The sequence below is a fragment of the Calonectris borealis genome, chromosome 1 (assembly GCF_964195595.1).
Source record: "Calonectris borealis chromosome 1, bCalBor7.hap1.2, whole genome shotgun sequence".
NCBI lineage: Eukaryota > Metazoa > Chordata > Aves > Procellariiformes > Procellariidae > Calonectris > Calonectris borealis.
In genome coordinates, this window is record NC_134312.1 from 81,748,209 (window position 1) to 81,774,409 (window position 26,201).

At 37.7% G+C, this 26,201-nt stretch overlaps 1 protein-coding gene across 5 annotated transcripts in view; it reads left to right on the forward strand.

The window, feature by feature from the left end:
- Positions 1–26,201, forward strand: part of CCDC91 (coiled-coil domain containing 91) — a 171,461-nt gene that overhangs the window by 111,998 nt on the left and 33,262 nt on the right. For 4 of the 5 annotated variants that reach the window (XM_075162664.1, XM_075162682.1, XM_075162690.1 and 1 more), the window contains 4 exons: positions 3,112–3,204; positions 3,385–3,453; positions 3,767–3,937; positions 22,300–22,413. In XM_075162664.1, coding sequence (XP_075018765.1) covers positions 3,112–3,204; positions 3,385–3,453; positions 3,767–3,937; positions 22,300–22,413 — 447 coding nt within the window. The remainder of the gene's footprint in view (positions 1–3,111; positions 3,205–3,384; positions 3,454–3,766; positions 3,938–22,299; positions 22,414–26,201) is intronic. The other variant, XM_075162673.1, reaches the window with a different exon arrangement.

Genomic DNA, 26,201 nt, shown 5'->3' on the forward strand with positions numbered 1-26,201 from the left:
CAGTTTGCACAAAGAATTAGTCAAGATACTACAAAGATTAAAACAACTTAACTACAGGTTATACTTGTTAGTGACTATATAGATAAGCGCGCAAAAAGATCTAGATCAATTAATACATATATATATAACTACAGATTATGACTCTAAGCGCACAAAAGATCTAGATCAATTAATACCTATATATGTAACTACAGATTATAACTGTAAGCACGCAAAAGATCTAGATCAGTCAGTACATGTATATATAACTACAGATTATAACTGTAAGCGCGCAAAAGATCTAGATCAATCAATACATATATATATATATATGCATATGGGTATAGTACCAAAGCTAAATGAAAGGCCTAGAGTTAGTTAATTTATAAAGGTATACTTGTTAAAAATTCCCCTCGAGTCCCGTGAAATATTCACGTTAAATGCTGTGGCATTTCCCAACGGGCGAAGAGTTGAGCCCCAAGGAGTGTCTCAGCCCAAAATCTCAGGGATCCTCCGAGTATCGCAAATTCGAGTTTGCGGACTCTGAGAAGCATCCCACTCGGAGGGAGATTCTGGATGCAGCCGGCTGCGGTCCAGGAGAGCTCAAAGGGTCTCACTTGGTACTGCTGTTTATAGGTTTGCAAGATGATTGGCTTTAGTCATCAATAAATTTCCATTTTGGCTACTATCCGAGGTGGTCCAGGGTAGTAATTATGGTATTGTTCCACCTGAGCTATGATCCAGGTAGGGTAAGCTTCAGAGCTGTCAGAGATGACGAATTATCTCTTGTTTCTATTCCCTATCTTGATCATGTAGCTAGTGTCCCTGGTACGATCAGTGTTGTTCCCCACCTCAGCCATGCAAGAGTGCTTGGTACGGCCAAGGGACGCTTAACCGCCCAACTCATACACAACGGCTAAAGCTTAACAGAAGGTTCTGAGATCATATCGTAGCCCAGAGGAAAGGAGGGGAGAGGAATGCACCACAGGGGGATAAATTTTCACTTCAGAGATCAGAACTTTTCAGGTTTCTGTATGATAAGAAAGTTTTGGTCCCCATACCTGTATTTTTCAGGATTGTAGGTCTACCACAGGTTTATGAAAAGTAAACTGCTGTGTAGTGATGTTAGGATCATGTAGAAGGCTGTAGTCATGAAAATATTTTGTCTGCAGGGAGAATAGACATTAGTTGCCTCTATTGGCCATGTATACATGTTCTGTATCGTATTAATGCAAATGTCTGCATTATTTCAGGACTTCCAGGATGGGCTTGAATGTTTTCTTATACATATATGTAAAATAAAATTTCTAAAACTGCCCTGAAGTTTAAAGGCTGAAAATTGTGGTCCCATGGGGAATGTTGTACAATACATCTGGTAGCTGGCCTATTATGGCAACTTGAAATATGCATACACACTTTTCATATCTAAGCTAGAAATCTGATGATTAGAGTCAAACTGGAATTAAATGCCTGAAAGTTTTACACTAGAAATTCTAATCTTGCTGAACAAGTTGACTGTCATTCTATTATAGGTGTTTTAAAGATAGAATGAACTCTCCTTAGAAAGTCTCTCGCTGATACTTGACTGAAGCAAATAAAGTTTCAGTCTTTTAACTAACATTAATAAACTTTGATTTGTGGCATATGTCTGAAAAAAATTTGCATATGTTTGTCTTCTATTGTGTCATTCTTTCAAATAAAAGTGAAATAACAGATTTGTAGTCTGTGCAGTCACTCAAGTGAAGAGTCATGGAGATCATTTAAGTAATAAAATCCATTTATTGTTTTACCTTTCAGTTACTGGGAAAAAATAATTTCTGTAAGTACCCTGATAGTTAAAGCTAATGTCTGAAAATACTGAGTCCACAAGAAAACTTAGTTACACATCATTAAGTATAACCATGATGTGAATTTCACCACTCCTTCCACAGGTGTTTTCCATTAGAATATGTCTGCTCCATTCAGACCTATTTTAAGTAAATTCACAAGGAAATGCCTCTTTAGATGTTTATCCTGGAAGGGCAGATAGGTGTTTTATTTTTTAAAGCAGTCTAGAAGTTTTGTATTCTATTCTTCAAATGAAAAAATATTTTTCAGAGCATAGTATTGCAGTTTGGTAATGTATTTCTAGCTGCCATTAGAGACACTTATAATTAAAACATAATAAAATTCATGAAACAGAAATGACTGTTTCTTAGAAATTCTGGTGAAAGGGGTATTTGCCTGAATAAGTGTTGTGTAAAAAATTTTATGTTCGTTATATACACTTTCATTAATATAAAACTCTACTGTTACACTTTCCTTTTGGTGATCTTGTAAAATACTATTATGTATGGATACTATACTTTAAGGATATAATATATCATCTCTTAAATAACACGTAAAAAAGTGTACTGATTTGCTAGCAATTATCTCATGACAAATACCCGACATCAATAATTTCCAGTAATAATTTTTAGTTTTGGAAAACAACTTAGCTCTTACAGACAAAACCCACATCTTTCAAATAGTTTACTTGGTTTAGTGAAAAACAGATAAATGGGTTGTGATTAAGAACAGTGACAGATTATACATCTACATACAGGCTACTTGGTAACTTTATTTCAGCGTTAATTTTCTCCCTGAAAAAGTGTTTCGGATTGCAAGAAAATTAGAAAGCAGCATTCTCTTTTGCTCTCATTTCCTGGCTTTCAAAGTTCATGGTGTCACAAAAGGTTGAAAAAAATACATTTGCCTTCTGTCCTCTATACGTATAACTGAGAGACAGTGCAAGCATAATTTAAAATCTGCAGCTGTTTAAATGAAGTGTTTAAAGTGTGGTGTTGCTTAGATCATCTTTATAAATTTTGTAAGTGTTACCTTTATATAGCGACTTTTTTTTCAACTTCTTTCCTAATAGTCTTCAGATTGAGAGGAAATATTAGATAATCAAGGAAGCTAAACATTTCTTATTATTGTAATTTTTTTTCATGTCATGAAATCAATTAAAGGAGTGCTGTATATGTCATTGAACTGAATCTACATTTTAAGTCATTAGCAAGCAACCGACAAACCTAAGTGTCTCGGATGAGTTCTTTTTGTCTTTTACTAGCAGACTGTGGTTACCATAATATGGATGTTTTCTCTCAATAGCATCAGCGACTTCTCAACATTTTGGAAGCAGAGAAGGAAGTGTTATCAGAAAAGATAGAAGAAGCTTTGATGCAGCAGTCGCAAAAACACAAGGTATTGCTTTTATTTATCAAAAAAAACAGGTCTGATCTGCACCATGGAGTTCATTGGGAATGATCCTGTCATAATCATTGACAGGAAGAGGAAGCTTTCTCAAGCACTTTGACTGTTTGAAATGATTTTTAGACACTCCTCTACTGTGTATTGCAGTTTAATTTTTCATAACATTTACAGGAAGTGCTCGACAAATGTTTGGATGAAGAAAGACAAAGAAGTAAGGAGGCTGTGGCAGCTGCTGCAAAGGTATCTCCTGTTAAGTAGTAGACATGCAATGTGGCATTAAGCAAGCTAGTTATGATATATTGCGTTTTCAATAGGCGGGAATTTAAGATCCTTGCTTGTAACTTTCTTTTTCTTTCTGTAACTACAAAGTCATTGTCCAGTGGTAATACCTGCTTGGTAGCACCTTAAGAATAAATTTAAGCTCATAATTCAGAAGTGAAAATATTCACATCCTATATCTTGTCAGCTCATGAATCTCATTTGGAGAAGTAATATGTATTAGGCACCCATGTTGGTATTTTGGTCATTTATGTGTGCTTGATTTGTTTCAAAGGCTGAAAAAGAAATAGTGCAGGAGGCTGTTCTCAAAGCAGTAGAGGAGGAGAGGAGAAATATAGAGAAGATTCATGCAGAAGAGAGAAAAATGTGGAAAGCAGAACATGACAGACATAAGATTGCCCAGGCTGTTTGGGAAGCCATGCAAGAGCAAAGAAAGCATAATCAAGTTAGTATATTTTATCCTTCCGTGGACCTGCTTTGTGTATTTTATTTTTTCTTTTGAATGTCTTCCTAATGTTGTGGTAGATTTTCTTGTGACATCTATCATTCATCACTGCACCTAGTTGATCTTTGTAATGCCCAGCGATCTTGTTAGTTTATCTTCATCTAGACTATGTGTATGGAGAGAAGTTGGCACATTCAGAACAAAATTCCTGTGACCTTTTCAGGTACATATATTGAAATGGAATGAATCATGCCCTGTAAGTGCCTGGTTTTGTCCACTGACTTCAAAAGGAGCCCAGACTAGCTCAGATACTGGCATTTATGTTGTAGACAGTTCAGTTGACTTTTTATTTTTTATACCTATGGAAGAGTGGAGATGTTACATTTGTTCCTTATTATGCTGGAATTCCATTGTTTCTCTTAGTAAAAGGATATTTTTCTAAGGCAAAAAATAGAATAGATACAAAATAAAGAGAGGGTTATGAAAATTGGAAACCTAAACCAGTAATGAACCAGAAATGTTTCTAGAGTTACTTTTTAGAGAGGTGCTTCTATAAGGATAATTGTACGTCACTTAACACAAATTGAGAGAGACATTCCTAACATTGCTTTTAACAATTGTAGGAATTACAAATTAAATATATTATAATGGCAGTTAAATTACTCTTCCAAAAGTTGAATTTTTAGTCTCTGATGCTGGAAATATTTGGGGGAACAGTCTGTAAATTCACTGATTTCCTGGTGGCGTACTTGAATGTTATAGTCTGAAGAATTTTAAACAAGTTATGTTTCATTCAAGTGTTGGAATTTGATATTACTCTATTTTTTTTATGTTCTGAATAAGTAAAAAAAAAAAAGACCTTTAGAATTTGAAGTAAAATAGAAATAAAATAGCATATCACAGAATTTTAAAAATCAACTCTTTGGAAACGGACCCCATTTCCCTTTCCAGTGTTAAACAGAATTATTAACCTCAAAGTCTTCTTTACAACAAAAAGATAAACAGCTGACTTAAAGCTGAATTCAAGCTGAGAACAGTTGTCAGGGTTTAGTTAGATACAAATCATTTAGACTATCCAGTATCAGTGATGTAGAGGATCTGTTAATAGAAGGGAGAGCAATAAAGTAGTTTTTTTCTTTACTGTAGTAAACGACAGCAATTTTATAGCTTGTGGCACATGAAGATTAATAGGAGGATGACTATGGTAATGAAGTTTGAGGAGAGTTTTTGATGAATCCTGAAGATTTTTGGTGAAGGAGTCCTGTACCTGGATGCATGAGGCCGGCCAGGGTTCTGTATTTATGGATTTGGGGAGCATGTAAAATGTCCCAGGGGTGGGAGAGTGGCAGATTAAGTTGACGTAGTGACTCAAGGGTAGGTTTACCTTCCCTGTGGAGTGTTCTACCAGAGTTTCTTCTTGTTGTTGATACTGCTTTTGAAGTTGTCACAGAACAGGATGATATTAGAAGTAGTTTAATACTGATGAATGTATTCTTTCAGACAAAGTCTTAAATATACTGAGATGTCAGTACCTTTCTGAGGAAGAAATTCAGGCCTTTCAAAAGGACTGGTTTTTCAGCTCAAGCTGCTAGTTGATCAAGTAGTTGATACTGTTGGAGTATCTAGTGATGTACTTGTTGTGACAGTGAGTAGCACTGAGGTATTGGAGAGTGTTGTGATTAATTCTCCTGTAAATATCTTGCTCTTTATGTAGTCATGTGGCATTAGTTAATTCCATCTTTTTTGATACTGAATAGCTCTGACAACTTTGATAGTAACAGGAGTAATTTATCTCATTCAGTTATAATATATGATGATTTCTTCTTTGAGAATCTATTTGCAATTAAGGAAAATGCAGATTTTTCTTGAGATTTCCACAATTCTCTCACATAAATGTATAACATACTTGAAGTTACACTCTGTTCTCTGATTAATGAGTACAGATTCTCTGGGGAGGATGGACTGTTATGTAGAAATTTGTTTCTTGCAGAAGTTTTCACTTATTACCTCTGCCAAGAACTTGCCTGCCTCCTTTAGAATCATAGAATCATAGAATCATTAAGGTTGGAAAAGACCTCTAAGATCATCGTGTCCAACCGTCAACCCAACACACCATGCCCACTACACCATGTCCCTAAGGGCCTCATCTACACGTCTTTTAAATACTTCCAGGGTCGGTGACTCAACCACTTCCCTGGGCAGCCTGTTCCAAGGCCTGACCACTCTTTCAGTAAAGAAATTTCTCCTAATGTCCAATCTAAACCTTCCTTGGCGCAACTTGAGGCCATTTCCTCTTGTCCTATCGCTTGTTACTTGGGAGAAGAGACCAACACCCACCTCGCTACAACCTCCTTTCAGGTAGTTGTAGAGCACGATGAGGTCTCCCCTCAGCCTCCTCTTCTCCAGACTAAACAGTCCCAGTTCCTTCAGCCGCTCCTCATAAGGCTTGTGCTCCAGGCCCTTCACCAGCTTTATTGCCCTCCTCTGGACACGCTCCAGCACCTCCATGTCCTTCTTGTAGTGAGGGGCCCAGAACTGAACACAGTATTCGAGGTGCGGCCTCACTAGTGCCGAGTACAGGGGCACAATCATCTCCCTAGTCCTGCTGGCCACACTATTTCTAATACAGGCCAGGATGCCGTTGGCCTTCTTGGCCACCTGAGCACACTGCCGGCTCATGTTCAGCCGGCTGTCAATCAGCACCCCCAGGTCCTTTTCCTCTGGGCGTTTAGGGCATTGCTATTATAAACATACGACAACTACTAAAATTTTCTGACAACAAAAGAAGTCCTGCAGAGCTAATGTGCCAACTGATAGCTTATATATGGTGTCAGATATGACTTTCGTTTAGCAATGAAAAACACTTGGGATTACAGGCAGTTTGTATGCAGACGTTAATTTTTCTGAGTAGAGCCTTCCACTCAGAATTGTTTCTTATCTATATTTTTTACTATAAAATTTCTCTTTCAAGAGCTATAACTGCACTATTGACTTTCTTGCAATTATTGTTCAGACAACATAATCTGTCAAGTCAGCTCTGTAATGGCCAAAAGTAAAACATAGTCTAACATTTTAGACAATGAAATGTAAAATTGTGGCCATGTAACACTTGCCTCATTTAATTTTTTATGCTGTGCTGTATAATTCTTTATGCTTCCTGCTTCAAAATTGTCACCTGATACTATTATTATATTTAGTACCAAGTAACGAAACAACTGAGTGTAGTTGAATGTAAGTGAACACGCAAATTAATCTTTTGGTATCAGACATATAAAAAGAGCTTTAAGACCAGTACTGTTATTTCAAGAAAAAGAAGTTTCTTTCTGAATAATGCATGATTTTGGAACATAATACTAGGAAAGAGAAGCCTGACTTGTTTTTAACAAAATCTCTCTTCTCTTATTTATCTTCTTTAATTTATCACCAGAGGAAATAATCTGTGTGTGAGAAAGAAAAGATTTTTTTATATTTACTTTTCTTTTTCTTTTTTAGTCTTGTATCACACTAGTAATTGTCATAAAAACCTAGATTAAAATCTAATTTTATTCTGATATAAGTTAATTTGAAGATATTTGCTTTACTGATTTGAACTAAAATGAAGAAATTAAGCATAGTATTAAAGAGAAGGAATTTTCCTTCACTAATACTGTAAGTCTGCAAAATTGAAAGAGAAAGATCAAAAAGAGTCAGTGTAGTCTTCTGCAAATAAGTGAGGCAGAATGGCTTCCAATCATAGCACCCATAAGTAGCTCTAGGAATAATTAATGGAAAAATTTGAAGACATTCAAAATTTTATAATTTTCTTTGAGATAGAAACCCACTTTGTAATCTATGCGTTTTAAATATTTTGGTCTGGGTCAGAGTTGAATAAGAACAAAACAGAAGAAATTGAGACCCCAAATTTGACAGCCAAACGGCACCTCAAGAGAATTGTGAATTTGGTAGTAGAAGCTGGGGTACAGTGTCAGCAGACACTGAGAATCATAACCAAGAACCTACAACCCTGGCCTTAGAAAAAAAAGAATTTCTGCCAAATAGCTGTAAATTAAGAACAGAGAAGACACACATAGGCATGGGGCAAGAACTGATAAACTGGGTGGGAAAGACGTATTTTAAAAACTGCAGCACCATTGTGTATCTGTAAAACATTTAAATGATGAAAATGAAAGAAAATAAATTTCCGTGTCATAATGGTATGAATTTCTTGGCTTCTCCTTCGCCTTCTAGACCAGAAAATATGTTTAGGAGTTTTGATTCTTTGTTTTAAAGGAGAAATTTACTATCCACTGATTTTCTTTATAAAATAAAAGTTGTTATTTTTTCACCAGTTTTTAAACACATACACTAGAAGAACCTTGTAGAACTTGGTTATATATGAGAAAGCAATTGGAAAAAAACATAAAGTATGCTAGTTAACATTTCTTCAGTCAGGCAATTTTAGCATAAGAACAATACATCTTTGAAGATCACAACTTTGCTGAATCAGGTGGTGAGATTTCCCTTCATCTTCTAAATAATTTGTTTAAAAGAAGAAAAGATTAATGTTTACTCTGCAGGGATGATACAGGTATTTTTTTAGACTTTTTTGTTTTTATTGTTGTTGCAGAGTGGCCAGGAAGGAGAGCCATAGTGGATGCAAATCTGGAAGCTTTATGCAGATTGGTTCTACTTGTTAGATATTCATGCTTGACAAAACTTTGTCATAAAAAATTGTTTGTCCTCAGTCAGATAGATGTTGAGTCTGCAGATAAGGAGATGCTACTTCCATGTAAGATTTATTTTATTAATTTAACATTGCCAGGGGACTTGAGGACAGTTAAATAGATAACTCATGATTAATATAAAATATTTTGTTACAAAATAAGAAACAGCAGAGTAAAGATAAACTTACAGTGAAAGTAGGGACTAAGACATATTGAGTTAACATTTCGGCTTGATGGAGCAACCTTGACATACCCCCTTCTCCTTGTTTTAAAGAAATTAAAGGATTAAAGTAACATGAATATTGCATTTGTTTTCATGAAAGCTTTGACTGTTCCAGTGACTTGGGGTCTTTACTTAGAGACATGATTTTTAATTAAATTGAATATATTATTCTTTGAAGCCTTATAACTCTGAAGGGATAAATGAGGTGTATTACATCACCAAGGAAATGGTAAAAGTTTTTCTAGAGCACTGTCTCAAGAGGCTGTAAGGTATTAGAAGTCCAAAAGGCTTTCCTTTTAGTTGAGACTGGCAGCATCTTCAGGTTTTATACACATGCTGTCCAGGTGGTTAGTGCTTTTATGAAAGAGATCTTTTTTTTTTTTATTCAGGAGAGGATTCTTAGTTTTGCGGGGGGTGGGCTTGCATTTTAAATCAGGGAGAATAAGCTCTCCTTGAAAGAAGTGAGTACTCTCTTGATTAAAGATAATGTTCATTTGCACAGTAACCTCATGTTCCTTTTACAACACATTGAAAAGCCATTATAGATGAGCAACTCATATATTCAGGAGGCTAGATGTAGCCTGGCATGTCTCCAGTTTTGGGTTTTTTTTTCTATTTTTGGTGCATTGTATGGTGTTTTTTACAGTGGCATCTTCCCTGCAAGGAGAGTTTAATACGTCTGTAGTTGTCAATGTTGAGATGAATGCTTGGTGAAATTCTTCCACTAGAATGTTTTTTCTAGAAAACTTATTTGAATAAAGAAGTGGTTGCCTTCTAGATAAGGAGAAACTATAACAGGTAATTTGGCTGAAGCAGAAGCTTTTTCCCCTGAATTCAAAATTGCAGTGAAGCTCCTGGGGTACAACTATAAACTTGAGTGAAAAAACTGTGGACAGTGCTCTCCACTGTCATCTTCTTTTCACTTATTTTTACTCCTTGAAAAAACTAAAATCCAAAAATTCATTGGGGATATAGGATGATGACATCCATACAATTTTGGATAAAATAGAAGGATGATATATTGTATTTATAATTAGTGGGCAATGCAGAGTAGCTATAGCAGTAGCTACCGTAGCTATAACGCTGTCATGCACAGAGCTCTCTGCATGGTAGTTGTTATCATTTTACAAAGCTAAATACCCAGTTACATAAATGAGGTGAAATAGGGGGGAGAGAAATAGCAAAAGAAGCTAAAGAAAATTTATAGGCCACAATTTTTGTTTTAAAGAAAATTCATTAAAACTAAAATGAAAGCTGGCAGCTGCAGGGTAAGCCCTGGAAATTTAGGTCCATGTCATAGCTTGAAATTAATAACTCTCCTAAAGCACTCGAAGAAAAGAATCACCTTTGTCAGTTCCTGAAGGCTTAAATTTAAAATACTGTGTATAATCTACTTTTTACCCTAGTTTACCCTAATTCTCAAGGGAGAAAGAGCCTGAGTTCAGCATTGCCATAATCCACACAGCAGATACATTAGAGACTCAAGTGTTCTGAAGGCTGCAAATAATTAGGAAAAAAAAAAAAACCTAACATAAACTCTGCTTCCTCTTGGACATGAGCAAAAGCACTAAGGCAAAATGATCTTACCAATGGGAAAGTATTTCAGGAAAACTGAGGCTGCAGTGTTTCATTCAGCCAAGCCACAACTGAGATATACTGAGATATACAAAGAACAAATATTTTTGCAACAAAAGTTAACTAAAAGGCTTATGGAGAAAAAAATGTGAACTTCCCAATAGTCTTTGCTGGGTAAATCTCTAAACATTCAAGACAATTGAAAATGTTCACACTCCTGAGGGCTCACGTGGTGGTGTTCTTTGCAGAACAATATATTTGTAATTTATTATATTGGAATGTATTAATATAATGGCAAACATCTAAATAGTTGAAAAAAATTTGATTCTTCTGTACTGTATGGGCTTTAAAGTATATTTATGATATACAAATGTTTTTCCATGAGTGTATGAATAGCAGTATATGCCATTGCTTAGAAGGTAAAAGCAAAATGTCTAGAACACATGGTGCTTAATCCCCCCAAATTAATGGCTACTTACCTGCTACATTATTAAAACTTTTTTGGTGCTCATACTCATCTGCTTGAGGAAGTGCTTCTATTGATAGTTTTGGCAAGCCTGAATCAATTTTGTATTGAGTGTCTTAAGGATTTCCACACCTAGCCATATGTAAGTGAACAAAAGATATGTAAGTGAAAACATAAAGGCATTGGCTGTATACTTGAAGAACTGGCTTTTTTTTCTTTTCTACTATTGCTTAACTTATTTTTGTTGAAAATTATTATTTGTCTAAATATTTTTCCTCATTGTCCTGTATTTGAGAAGGTTGGAAGAGCTAATAAATAAAAAAGTTTGTATAAAAAGTTATTTCCCACTCTAGCTTTCAGTCAGACTTACTAGCTGTAGAATGGCCCTTTCTTAACCCTATAATCTGTAAAAAACACTTCTTTTTTTCTCGTGCATCAAATCAGTAGGTGTATAATGAATATTTTGGAGGATAGTATGAGGAAAAAAGAAAATATATGGGGATTATACATTTGTCTTATCTTTTTATTGTCCAGTAAGACTACTTTTGCAGATAGATTCCCCCACATATCTTTTTTAGGTGTCAAAACTATGGGATTTTGTTTATCAGCACCACAGTTTCCTTGCCTTAAAAAAATAGAGAACATAGAGTGCAAGTGCGTGCCCTTTCCTGATTTTGAAATTTGTGAATGAATTTCATATTGTGAATCCACTTATCTGTCCTTACTTTCTTTGTTTGTTGTACAAAGTAGTTTTCAGGGTTGTCCTTGCAGAACTTTTCTCATTTGATCTGCTGTAATCTCCTTCTATCCTATCTGTTCATCTCTTTCATGCATACACTTTCTCCTTAACTGCTTATGTGTAAACACGCATTCAACTGCTATTCCCATGATGATGGTGCAAAAATCTGTTTCTTCTTCTACCACTTTAAGTGATGTGCTACATAGTATTATGATATTCCCTACACTTTATTATGAAATCATCATACTGTTTTTAAAGTAGGGCTGTTTTCCAATGATCTGTGCCTCCTGTAACTTGTAGAACTTGCATCTTGTTTCTGTGTGATGCAACAGGTGATCTGGTAATTTTGGCAAGGCAGGAGATAGGCTAGTTTGGGAACTATGTTGTGGAGAGGCAAGATACCACTGGGTAGCTGCTTGGCCGTAGTTTTCTGTGGTACTCCATGATATTATGCTTCTTTAGCAGGATCAGGAAGTATTGCCTCCCTAGGTTTAGATAGTTGCTTTATGCTTTCTGTACAAGATTACCTCTTTGTTCATATCGAATTTGGAAGCCTAACTCACTTTTTCCTCCATGCCCACTTTAAGCAGTATTTCTGTCTGCGCTAAAAACACTGGTAAATCTCTTTGATATCACTTTATGAATGCATCACTATCACTTGAATTTCAATAGGTCTCTTAGTCTTTCCTTTCTTCTTTCCCACTCTCCAAATACTTCCTGGTACCTTCAACACCAACCATGTTGCTTGTTGATCTGGACTGTATCATCGTTTTGTTTCCGATCTAATTGTAAATATAATTGTTTACATGTTGCTGGTCATTTAGGCATCATTTCTGTAAGAGATGACATATCGTATCTAACAACATGGGGACAATCTTCATCCAAGCTCCCACTTTTCCTGTATTTTTATTAATACATCTTTTTTTTTCTGTCCTGACAATTATAATTTGTCCTTTCAGAATACTGCCGTAATGATCACTCTCCAGCCCTTTACTTTGGCCTTTCCATCCTCTTTCTTTGTTAAATAGGCTACAAACTGCTTTTTGTCTCTGCTTCAGGGTTTGCTTTTGTCTCTTTCTCATCATTATTCACTCTATTTATAGTATTTGTTACTAGGAGATCAGCTTTTACCTATAAAACGTTCATGATACTGGCATCGCTTTCTCTTCTTTTATGATGCTTTTGTATTTGGAAGGATTTCCATGTGACATATAATATTAATTTCATTTCCTTAAATACATCCTCAAAACTCTTCTCATCTATGATATACAAAGCATTGAGCGTGTTGGCAGTTAAGGGAATACAAAATAGTATCAGTTTATCAGTCTTTCTTTGTCCATTTGTTATTTGTTTCATCTTATTACGTAGGTTACAGATTCCTATGGGGGAGGCAGAGTTTGAAATATTCCATTTGTTCCGTGATTCTGAAGTACCCAGGAAAATGGCATATTTGGTATTGCAGTTCCAGGAATAACTTTGTTAGACTTTGTAGGATTTTCATTGGGTGGGAAAGTGTTAATCTTTGGAAGAAAAAAAGATATTTTTTCAGCGACAGGCGTGGCTATCATAACATTGCTGTTCATGTTCAATATCTTGTGGTTTCATATATAAGAAGTTGTTGGGGTTTTTTTCTCAATATCATGATTCCTACCCAAATAGGCTATTAGTAATATAGTATCATGTAATGTGCTGTAGAAGAACTTGCTCTTCAAAGGACATCATCTCCAATTTCTATTGCCTTTACTATATTTTCAGCTTTCAGTGGGAGAGTTTACTTACATTTCCCTCAAGAGGATATCCAACCAATATTTTCAGATTCACTTTCTTCTTTCGCCTTCTTGCAGAAACATTAATGTGTCCAGTGTTTATGGAGACCATGGTGATTCCATGAGGACACAAAAAAGCATTTTTCGTTAAAAAAAAGAAGTATAATCTTGAGTGTGTGAGGAAGCACACAACTTAGTAGCACTGAGTGGAAAGAGATCCCTGCCATTAGATCAGTTTATTTTTAATACGCTTGCAAAGTCTGGAAAAGGAGTAGGCCACTGCATGCAGACTTTAACCATGTCTGACTTCAGAAGTAGTTTGTAGTAGTTTATAACCACAGACATTATAATTTGAGGGTTACTATTTTCTGAAAAACCACTAACATTGCAGTCTGTGGTTGCATTTCCTAGATAAAATTTAGTACTGCCACCTGATCCTTGTGTGGAAACAAAAGAATTTTCCTATAAAATTCCAAACCATCATATGGTTTGGTTTTTTTGTTATGTTTTGTTTTGGTTTTGTTTTTGTTTTTTTTCCTTTTAAATACTGACTGGAGTTCTCTGGTATATACAGTATGCTGTTTTTTCTTTCTGTCTTCCTTTAGATATATATATTGTGATTACATGATTGTGATTCCTAATATATGGTTTGTCAATTGAGTACTTGAATAACTTTATTTAATTTTTTATTAGGTATTCTAATCTTCTAACTGGTGTCAAGCACATGTATATAAAGTCCTGTAAAGAAGCTAACTTTGTGACTCTAATGTAGTACTCCAGCCTCTGATCAGATATTTAAAAAAAAAAAAAAAAAAAAGGAAAAAAAAACTCAAGTGCAATTTGTGGAGTGTTCTTCCTCAGCTTCTTATGGGAAACTGGGCTTTCCCATTTTCTTAATCTATTAAAATAACACTAAGAGCCTCAAATAATGCTGTATGCTTTTTAGCTAACAATGAAATAAGGGCCAATTTTTACCTTTGCAATCAAAATCTAAATTAGGATAAAATCTAAAGGTAGATATAGCATAACAGGAAAGAGCAATGAAAGAAATGAAGGAAAAGTAAGCAGATATGCTGACAGGACGTACATGCAGCTAAGACTTTGTTAAACAGTAGTAATAGGTAATATCAGAATGTCAATAATCTTCATGTCAGTTGATAATTTACTGTAATGACTGACAGAAGTAGAGTGAAGACAGATGATGATGAAAACTAATATCACTGATTAATTCGACGGGCAGGGCAAAAATACGTGACTGAGTTGGCTAGGGGACTGGGTGTTGTATGATGTTTGCTCTTTGAAGCCTTCTGAAAACTGGATGGAAAGGATAAAAGAGTTTTCTTCCCAGTTCATTGATACCACAGCAAAGCTGTCTTTTGGTAGTCTTGAGTGGTCTGCCATTGTTACACAGCGGTCTATGTTTGCTCATTGTGAGCTGCGAGTAAGGGACAGTGCAAACTAAATCAGCCAGTTCAGTAGTGTTGTTAGTAGTTGTAATATCTGTTTTTTAAGACAAGCCTGGGAAGAAAGCTGGGTGTTTTCTTGTACTGTTTCATTTCTCCTGAATTAAGCGAGCAGGATAATTTTTAAACACAGTTGAGAAACAGACATTCAAGTCACAGAGAAATAGAACCATATGATTCATCCTAGAGTATGGTTGGTGAAATTTAATCGCCAAAAATAAGAAGTGTTCTGGAGTATTACTGGGAGTCTGGTAAATACAAATATTGGGATGAATCCCACAAAAGTACGAGTCTTTACCTACAATCATATGAGATTGTCCAGTCTGATGGCTACATGATCTGTCTGTTGAATTACCATTGTCATGGCAGACTGTGACTGTTGCGATAAATTTCAGATTGTAAGTATCGTGAATATGTATCTGAAATAGTGAGATTTCAGTTTTGGTTTCGTTATGTACCCTATATTAATTTTGTATTAAATGTTTATATATTTAGAAGCTAATCAGTACTTCTTTTGGTTAACTAGAATGTGGTAGATGAATCATAGAATCATAGAATCATTTAGGTTGGAAAAGACCCTTAAGATCACCAAGTCCAACCTAACACTACCAAGTCCACTACTAAACCATGTCCCTAAGCGCCACGTCTACACATCTTTTAAATACCTCCAGGGATGGTGACTCAAACACTTCCCTAGGCAGGCTATTCCAGTGCTTACCAACCCTTTCGGTAAAGAAATTTCTTCTAATATCCAATCTAAACGTCCCCTGGTGCAACTTGAGGCTGTTTCTTCTTGTCCTATCGCTTATTACTTGGGAAAAGAGACTGACATCCACCTCGCTTCAACCGCCTTTCAGGTAGTTGTAGAGAGCGATAAGGTCTCCCCTCAGTCTTCTTTTCTCCAGGCTAAACAGTCCCAGTTCCCTCAGCCGCTCCTCATAAGACTTGTGCTCCAGACCTTTCATCAGCTTCGTTGCCCTTCTCTGGACACGCTCCAGCACCTCAATGTCCTTCTTGTAGTGAGGGGCCCAAAACTGAACACGGTATTCGAGATGCGGCCTCACCAGTGCCATGTACAGGAGGACGATCACTACCCTAGGTCCTGCTGGCCACACTATTTCTGATACAGGCCAGGATGCCGTTGGCCTTCTTGGCCACCTGGGCACGCTACTGGCTCATATTAAGCTGGCTGTCAGCCAACACCCCCAGGTCCTTTTCCTTTGGGAATCTTTCCCAAGCCTGTAGCGTTGCATGGAGCTGTTGTGACCCAAGTGCAGGGCCCGGCACTTGGCCTTGTTGAACCTCAGCCCTTGGCCCATCGATCCAGCCTGTCCAGGTCTCTCTGCAGAGCCTTCCTACCCTCAAGCAGATCAACACTCCTGCCCAACTTGGTGTCGTCTGCAAACTTACTGAGGGAGCACTCGATCCCCTCATCCAGATCATTGATAAAGATATTAAACAGAACTGGCCCTAATAGCGAGCCCTGGGGAACACCACTTGTGACCGGCCGCCAACTGGATTTAACTCCATTCACCACAACTCTTTGGTTCCTGGCTATCCAGCCAGTGTTTTAATCAGTGAAGAGTACGCCCATCCAAGCCATGAGCAGCCAGTTTCTCCAGGAGAATGCTATGGGAAACAGTGTCAAAGGCTTTACTAAAGTAAAGCTCTGTTTACTATGTTCTCTTAAAATTGAACTTAGTATGTGGTATGGCAATTGTTCTCATTCAAATTTTGAGTCACCCACTGTGTAATTAGAAAATCTATATAAGAATAAAGAAAGCACAGAGATTAAAGAACTGGGAATAGCTGTTCAACATACTAGCTATTCCCAGTACCTTTTGGAATAGGTATTTGCTTTTGAACTGTTGGGTTTTTGGAATATCCACTGGTTCAGGATTATTCAATTTTTTCTGAACTGCTGGATGCTGAGAATATATAGAAAAACCAACACTTATGCTAGAGGCGAGGCATTGAAAAACAATGGGGGACTTGGCTGAATTCTTAAATCTTCCATTTTTTGGAATTTCTGTGGAAGCTAAGAGGACCCTTAGATCTCCTTATTATAAAACTCTTACTTTATAAGCATTATGAATGTGACAAAGGAAAAAAAAAGTAAGTAAAAAGTTAAGGCAACTTCTTTATTTAATAGTATAGAACTAATCAGTAATCTTTTGTTCCTTGTGGTAAAACAAATAAGGATATATGATGTTAGAAAATAACATTTTTTTATCAACCTGTTGCTCTTGAAGTAAGTATTGATACCAAAGTAAAAACTAGCATAGTTATGGTATGCTTTGCTTCAACAGGATGTTATACAACTTTGCTTTCACTGTTATCCGTAACGGCATATTCTTCAGAGAATTAATACTGGTCTTAATTTTGGGAAGTTGCCATTGTAAATGGAAATTAATTCTTTCCAATTTTATTTTTTCTGTTTTAATCTTGGTATAATAAAATAATCTTCCATAAGAGTATTGCTAGTGGTTTCTGTTTTCTTGTGTTTTTTTTAATAGACTTGTAGAATTTAATTGTATTTTTATTTGGACCTTTGTTTATATAGTGTTTCAAGTAGCATGACATCAAGGAAAGTTAGCATACTTTAATTGATTGTAAGTATTTTGTTGATATAAAATTTTCTACATATTCAGATATAGCACCTTGTCAGTTCTGTAATTTGCACTTAAGAGTTTAATGGAGTAAATGATGGGATTTTTTTCATTCTAATACAGGACAGTATTCTGGGACCTTTTGGCAAATTAAGCTGACATGAGAATATAACTATAAGAACAGCATATTTCTCTGATATGTAAATTTCTGCTACTTTTTCTGTTAGTCTTGCTAGAGTTCTGTAGTGAGAGAGACCTTTGTCTCAGGATTTTTCTTCGGTAAACTGAATTAAAATAGAAAAAAACTATAATCACTTTTCACAACTATGGTTTTCATATTTGCTGTATTCTAGAACAGTGGGGACTACATAGTGGCGCATTTCAAATTTGGGATTTTAGACTTTTTCTGTCATAAAGATTGCAAAAGTAAAGTTTTGCAGAACTATTCAGTTTTGGCTGAAAAGGAGTAAATAGCTAAAGGTAAGAAATAACACTTTCTTTTTCAGTTGAAACACTTCCACTGAAGAGTCTTTAAAAAAATTGGGGTTTGGTCCAATTCAGTGGTGCTATTCTTCATTTTGTAAACTAATAGCACATGGTAAAATGCCACCCTTATATGTAGATATGAATTATGTAACTTCATAAGTATCTTCTGCTTCCAAAACCTTAGCATTCCACCTGTTCTCCAGAGTGAATCCATTCGATACTATTGAGTTTCTGTGAAAATACTTTCTGCATAGAAGACCGAATTGTAAAGCACCAACAATGCATGTTAGTATTCTGAGATTCTGTATTTAAAGCAGGTGTCACTATAGGTTGACAAACGTTTCTTAAACCAGTAAACAAAGCAATAAAATGGTTGTCATTCTATCTCATGAACATTTGTAAAGTTATGTATTTCTCCTTATGTTAGTCATTATTCCCATATAAATAAGTATGGTGCTTTAACTGAATACTTTAAATAGAATGCTTTAAGTACTGCACCAAAGTAACCGATTTCTTCTATGCCTGGCAAGGTAGACTCAGTCAGTTTGAGCTGAGCCTGAAAGCCTGTGAGTAATTAAATCCAAAAAAGTAAATTAAGCTATCCTTGATTTTTATCTTTTTTCTTACTGAAGTGGTGAAAAATGCTTTTTAGTTTTACTTTCTGTGTACAGACTGTGTTGCTTAGTAGGCATTATTCTGATTTAATATTTAGTTAATAATGGCAATAATAATTTAATACTTAGTTAATAACAGCAGTGTGCCCAGGTGGCCAAGAAAGCCAATAGCATCCTGGCTTGTATCAGAAATAGTGTGGCCAGCAGGACCAGGGAAGTGATCGTGCCCCTGTACATGGCACTGGTGAGACCGCATCTCGAATACTGTGTTCAGTTTTGGGCCCCTCACTACAAGAAAGACATTGAGGTGCTGGAGCGTGTCCAGAGAAGGGCAGTGAAGCTGGTGAAGGGCCTGGAGCACAAGTCTTATGAGGAGCGGCCGAGGGAACTGGGGTTGTTTAGCCTGTAGAAAAGGAGGCTGAGGGGAGACCTCATCACTCTGTACAACTACCTGAAAGGTGGTTGAAGTGAGGTGGGTGTCGGTCTCTTTTCCCAAGTAACAAGCGATAGGATATGAAGAAACAGCCTCAAGTTGCACCAGGGGAGGCTTAGATTGGGTATTAGGAAAAATTTCTTTGCTGAAAGGGTTGTCAAACATTGGAACAGGCTGCCCAGGGAAGTGTTTGAGTCACCATCCCTGGAGGTATTTAAAAGATGTGTAGATGTGGTGCTTAGGGACATGGTTTAGTGGTGGACTTGGCAGTGTTAGGTTAATGGTTGGACTCAATGACCTTAAAGGTCTTTTCCTACCTAAATGACTCTGTGATTCTATGGATGATGGATCATGTCTGATAGTGTAGCTTATAGCAAACTAAAGAGTTTGATCTTTGTTTAGATCTTTGGTCCTTGGCCAGTAGAGATTAGGGGAGTGGGGTGGGAAGGGGGAGGGGAGACTGGGAGGGGGGAAGAAAAGGAAGAAGAGGTTAAAAAAAAAAAAAAAAAAAAGGAAAAAACAAAGAATAGACCAACCTTCCCCACTCCCACAAATCCAAGTTATAAATATGTGTCATAAAGTGTTTGTATTACTCTGCAGTCAAGCAAACCTATAGACAAATCTTTTCAGTACCTGCTAGTAATGCAATGTTAAGTCTAATCAGTAAACAGTAATAAGGAAGATGGTCCATGTATATTTACTTCTCATTTTCAAAATGTTTTGATTAAAAAACAAATCATATATGTGAATAAATACACTAGAAGTCCTAGTGTTCCTTTTTGAACCATTGTTTTTTCCATTATTTCCTTTTTTTTATTTCCATTTTTCCCATGGCTGCACTGCTTTTGTGAAAATCTGCACTTAGAGGAAAATTGAAATTCTTCTTTTCCATACGCTGCCCTCCAAACCCTCTGTCAGAGCAACTGCAACATGACCTCAATGGCTATCTGTTTTGCTTACCCATTTATTTTATTATGCACTGGTTCCTCAGTTCAGCTACCTCTGTGCTGCATGGCTGTGGGGCAGTAATAGGGGAGGTGAATTTTGGCCCAGGAAAAAAAAACGTAAAAACATTATTTACAATTTCTGTGAGTATTGCAACAGTTATCAGTTTTTTTCCTCCAATTTTCATGCATGTATTTTTGAAGGACTATGGAGCTTCTTGCAAAACAAACAAACAAACAAAAAAACCCCACCACCTTGTTTTTTATTCTGAAGAAGTAATATTTCTAAATGGCTAAAAAGAAAACAAATATGCTATATTTTTATTCTTTAAAAAGAAAAATAAATTTCATCCTATGAAATTCTGATTACAGCTTACTATGCTAAATGTGAATGCACTAAGCAAGCTTGGTGGTACTGTTAGTAGAAGCGTGTGTCACAAATCCCTGCTTCATTCTGCAGGTGCACCACTAGTGTTTCTGCTACTTCCACTTTTGAATATCTAGCACAAAAGCATAGGAATTGCAAAGGCCACTATCTGATTTCTGAGACACTCTCGGTCTCCCTCTCAGTCTCCCCTCCAAATCATTTAACCTTTTGTGGTTATTTTTACTGGATGTTTTGTAGTTTTCTGAAAATGTTACATTTTTGTATGGCTTGTTTTCAGAAACCTTATGTTCGTCATTTCATTTTCCTGAATTTTGGAAACAAAACACCTGGCAAAATAATGTTGTTACTTATTTAACGAGTGCCTTTGGGGTGTAAGTTTTGGGGACTTAAGTTTTAGGGCAGTGACTTTGGTCCAGGAAGTTGTTTCTTGAGCTGATAACTTACATAGATAAGTTGTACTGGAGGTGATAGAGGTTTTAAGAAGTGGTTCCTGGCTTTCCGTACTGTGATGCATTTCTAGTACTCAATCAGATTTGATGTAGGGTAATGCTAATTTGGGGGGTGGGTGGGTATCCATTGTTGCTTTTTACTGCTGTGTACAGAATGACCTGGCATTTCCCAAGGTTTGGAAACAAATTTATTGTCATTAGGACTCTGGTTATTGTGATGTTAGAACAGCCCTTATGTAAGTTCTGAACAGCCATGCAATATGGAGAAAAGGAGGCTGAGGGGTGACCTCATTGTTCTCTACAGCTGCCTGAGGAGGAGAAGTGGAGAGGGAGGTGCTGATCTCTTCTCCCTGGGATCCAGTGACAGGACGCATAGGAATGGCTCAAAGCTGTGTCAAGGGAGGTTTAGACTGGACATTAGGAAACATTTCTATACCAAGAGGGTAGTCAAACACTGGAACAGGCTTCCTAGAGAGGTGGTCGATGCCCCAAGCCTGTCAGTGTTTGAGGCATTTGGACAATGCCCTTAACAACATGCTTTAACTTTTGGTCAGCCCTGAAGTGCTCAGGCAGTTGGACTAGATGATCATTGTAGGTCCCTTCCAACTGGAACTATTCTATTCTATTCTATTTTATTAATAGCAACTCATAGAATCATAGAATCATTAAGGTTGGAAAAGACCTCTAAGATCATCGAGTCCAACCGTCAACCCAACACACCATGCCCACTACACCATGTCCCTAAGGGCCTCATCTACACATCTTTTAAATACTTCCAGGGTCGGTGACTCAACCACTTCCCTGAGCAGCCTGTTCCAAGGCCTGACCACTCTTTCAGTAAAGAAATTTTTCCTAATGTCCAATCTAAACCTCCCTTGGCGCAACTTGAGGCCATTTCCTCTCGTCCTATCGCTAGTTACTTGGGAGAAGAGACCAACACCCACCTCGCTACAACCTCCTTTCAGGTAGTTGTAGAGCACGATGAGGTCTCCCCTCAGCCTCCTCTTCTCCAGACTAAACAGTCCCAGTTCCTTCAGCCGCTCCTCATAAGGCTTGTGCTCCAGGCCCTTCACCAGCTTCGTTGCCCTCCTCTGGACACACTCCAGCACCTCCATGTCCTTCTTGTAGTGAGGGGCCCAGAACTGAACACAGTGTTCGAGGTGCGGCCTCACCAGTGCCGAGTACAGGGGCAAACTAGTACTAGTACATCCCTGCTTTGTTGGAATGTAATACCTGTATTGCTTCCTTTTCTTCTGCTTTCAGGGAACATTATGTATCTATTAACACAGATGTAAAGTGATTATGTTGCTCTTCTTTAGGCCCTTTAGTGGTCAAAGTACTGAATTTATAAATTTTTGTAAAGATACTACATACATTTAGGATAACTATCATTGAGAAAGGAGTGTGGTCATGATAAAATTTTAGTAGGAAGGAAAGGGATGACCCGTATTACATTTGTGAAATACTTTTAATATTTACACTTACATATTTTCCTTTTTAAAAGGAAATTGTCAAGGAAGCATTAATGGAGGAGCAAAAACGAAGTGAAAAGGCAATCGAAGAAGCAGTGAAAAGGACAAGAGAGGAACTGCTGGAATATATTAAAGAGCAGAAAAGGGTGAGTTACCAGTGATTAATGGGTTTCACTTCATGCAATGAGAAATTGGTGTAGTTTATTAATCCTGAAACCTGTCTTAAAATGCACGAGAAAACAGAAGCAGGAGTTATGTCTTCAGATTTGTCACTCCTTTTTTCAAACAATTTGTTACTACGATATATTTCTTCATGTGTATTTACAGAATTTTAAGTTCATCACAAGCCAAAAAGCAGAAAAGCAGAAATGAATACATTGGTTGAAATTTATAGTATTTCTTATTACAGTAATGTAAAGATGGGGCATAAATGCAGTCTGTCAAATTCAAATCATGATCTGAGTTCAGTTCATTCAAAGCATTTCAGTATCAATAACAGATGCTATTTTAAGTTCACAAATAAACTTCATTGTGCAGTTTGCATGCACACAAAGGTTATTAACTTTTCCTCTCAACCTGTATTATATGACAGCCTGAAAATATATTGGTATTCTGTTGAGCATGATTTATGGCCAGTGCACTGGTCTTGTTATGAAATGTAATGTTCTGAAACTTGGTTTCAGGTATTCTGTAAATGCTCTATACTTGCAGTTTAATGCTTGTGTATAAACAGTAAAATCTAACTTAAAAGACAGTTTGATTTGCTTTCAGTAAGAGGAGAAAAACTGAACACACTTCTCCCCTTTAAGGCTCTTTATAAAAATAAAAACAAAAAAATAATTTAAAAACCCTCTTTCATATGGCGGTAGCAGCCCAAGATCAAATTCAGTTATTTCAGTATTCTCAGTAAACTAAAAAAATCACTAAGCTTGAATCCAATTGGTAATGTTGTCCTGAGAAGGAAGTAGAAATAATGTGTTTGGCCTCTTCTATTCCCTGGTTTTATGGGCTGAATAGTTTTATGGAAAATGGGATTTAACTTCAGAAGTTTCACTCTACTATTAGTTAAGATTAGTACTGGATGAGCTGTCTTCCATTATGCTGTGTGTGGAGAAGTATGGGAAACTGCTATTAGCACGTCAGGGAAAACAGGATGTTTGAGCTTGTTTATATCTGAAGTTGGTCATTTACAAAGGATAAGCTGTGGGGAAAGTGAAAATAGGTCTACTATTAAAATAGCTTGTATCATAAATAAATTGGTCAACAGGACCTCTAGTGCAGATCATCTAGTCCATCTAATGCAGACTCCTCACTGTTGACAGCTAGATCACACCATTTTGAATTGACAGTAATTTCCTTCAGGCACTTCAATAGCAACTCATCTGTCCTTAATCTCTTTAGATTTCCATTTGCATCAGGAGTGGAGACTTACTTCCTTTTTCTTTCCACCTACACACAATTGGAGCTCATTGCCATTATTCCATTGTCTGACTACTGTTAGTCTGTCTTGTCCCTGTGAAGTTTTCACAAATCAGTGAAACAATGAAAATATAACTTTCAAAGAAACAAAATCCTCTTTGATTTATCTAGTAGGAGGATCATTTCGATTCCTTCCATAGAGTTCTTGAATATCAAAGTATTTCAGTCAACTTTTTTCCCTTATTGATCAATTGACACATGTCTATTCATTTAAAAAAAAAAAAATCATATGTAAGGACAGTTAGCTTTTTCTGGCATGAGATTTATAAAGTCTGACTGTATTTAAGTTGAGAGCGGAAGATGTTTTTAACTCCAAATCATTTGGCGTAATAGCTTTTATATGATTACATAAGAGGCAGAGTAAATGGACCTTGGTTAAAGCCCATGCACCTGTCAAAGTAATAAATATACGTTATGGACTATACTAAAAAGTAGCAGCTTATGGAAGGAATTCCTAGAAAGAACTCAGGGAAAATGCCTCACTGTCGTGGTTTAACCTGGCAGCAGCCAAATACCACGCAGCCGCTCGCTCACCCCCCCCGCCGGGTGGGATGGGGGAGAGAATCAGAAGGGTAAAAGTGAGAAAAACTCGTGGGTTGAGATAAAGACAGTTTAATAGGGAAAGCAAAAGCCGCGCATGCAAGCAAAGCAAAACAAGGAATTCATTCACCACTTCCCATCGGCAGGCAGGTGTTCAGCCATCGCCAGGAAAGCAGGGCTCCATCACGCGTAACGGTTACTTGGGAAGACACACGCCATCACTCCGAACGCCCCCCCTCCTTCTTCTTCACCCAGCCTTATATGCTGAGCATGACGTCATATGGTATGGAATAGCCTATTGGCCAGCTGGGCCAGCCGCCCTGGCCACACTCCCTCCCAGCCCCCTGCACATCTGGCAGGGCATGGGAAGATGAAAAGTCCTTGACTAGCGTAAACAATACCTAGCAACAACCAAAACATCAGTGTGTCATCAACATTATTCTCACACTACATCCAAAACACAGCACTATACCAGTTAATAGGAAGAAAATCAACTCCATCCCAGCCAAAACCAGGACAGTATCCACCCCTTATTCCATACCATTTACATCATGCTCAGGTCCCACACTATCCAATACATTCTCATTACCCACCATCCCCCTTCCCATCCTTTGATATAATACACAGATATCATTCCCTTAGTCTATGGACCACCCCTGTAAAATGTCCATAAAATATCCATAAATGTCCACAAAATTTCCACTGAGTTCATTTAGTCCATGACTTTGGGCTCCATCTGTTATGGTGGTCACTCAGGTCAGCAGAGGTGGTGTGTTGCATGGAGTTACTGGGCACCAAAGCCAGCTCAGGTCGGGTCACTGCTGCACCTGCGCTGCTTCTTGTAAAGTTTGTCCTCCGTTGGTTCAGGTGGTTCCTGCTATAGTAATTCCTATAACATGCAACTCAAATCATGGGTTACAACAATTTAAAGGTATATCCATTACAATCTCCACCCCTGGTCCCTTTGGGCCAGACCATAGGGTTTAACATTGCAATGAACTCCTCCCCTTGCCCCTGCTCCGGCTTGGATTTATCCACAGACTGCAGTCCCTTAGGGTGTACCTGCTCCAAGTGGAGCCTTACCTATGAGCCACAGTCTCTCCAGAGGTATACCTGCTGCGGCACAGACTTATCCACTGCCACAGTCGCTTCGAGGTGTACCAGTTCCAGTGTGACCTTCTCCATGGGCCACAGTCCCTTCAGAAGTAAACCTGCTCTAACATGGCCTTACCCATGGCTGCAATCTCTCCAGGGGGGTACCTCCCCTGTCATGGGCTTATCCACAGCCACACGCTTTGAGGTGCTCCAGCATGGCCTCATGCACAGCCACTGACACTTCAAGGTGTACCTGCTGCAGCATGGACTTATCCACAGCCACAGATGCTTCGAGGTGTACCTTCTCCAGCGTGGACTTATCCTTAGGCCACAATCCCTTCAGAGGTATACCTGCTGCGGTACGGACATAATCACGGCCACAGACGCTTCAAGATGTACCTGCTTGGGCATGGGCTTATCCACAGTCACAGACGCCTCGGGGTGTCCTGTCCCGCATGGACTCAGCCACAGGTCACAGTCCCTTTGATTCGAGTTCACGCTGCAGTTCCAGCCTGTCCAGCACAGCAGCACAGAAGCAGCAGCGATGCCCTGGCCATCTGCCGGCCCAGGCGCATCCCCATTGCTGTTATCAGAATGTTCCCAGGCACAGCACAGTAAGACGATAAGCAGTGCAGCAGTACAGCAAGCAGCGAGAGCAGAAAAAGCAGCCACTAACGAGCACAAGACTCCAATACACATTAAGGCAAGCAAGCCCCATGGCAAGCGCAAGAGCCTGCGAATTAATAGCTAAACAGCAGTAACAGCTATAAATTCAATCTAGCACATTCCAATCAAACCTGTCTTTATCTCGAACCCTTCG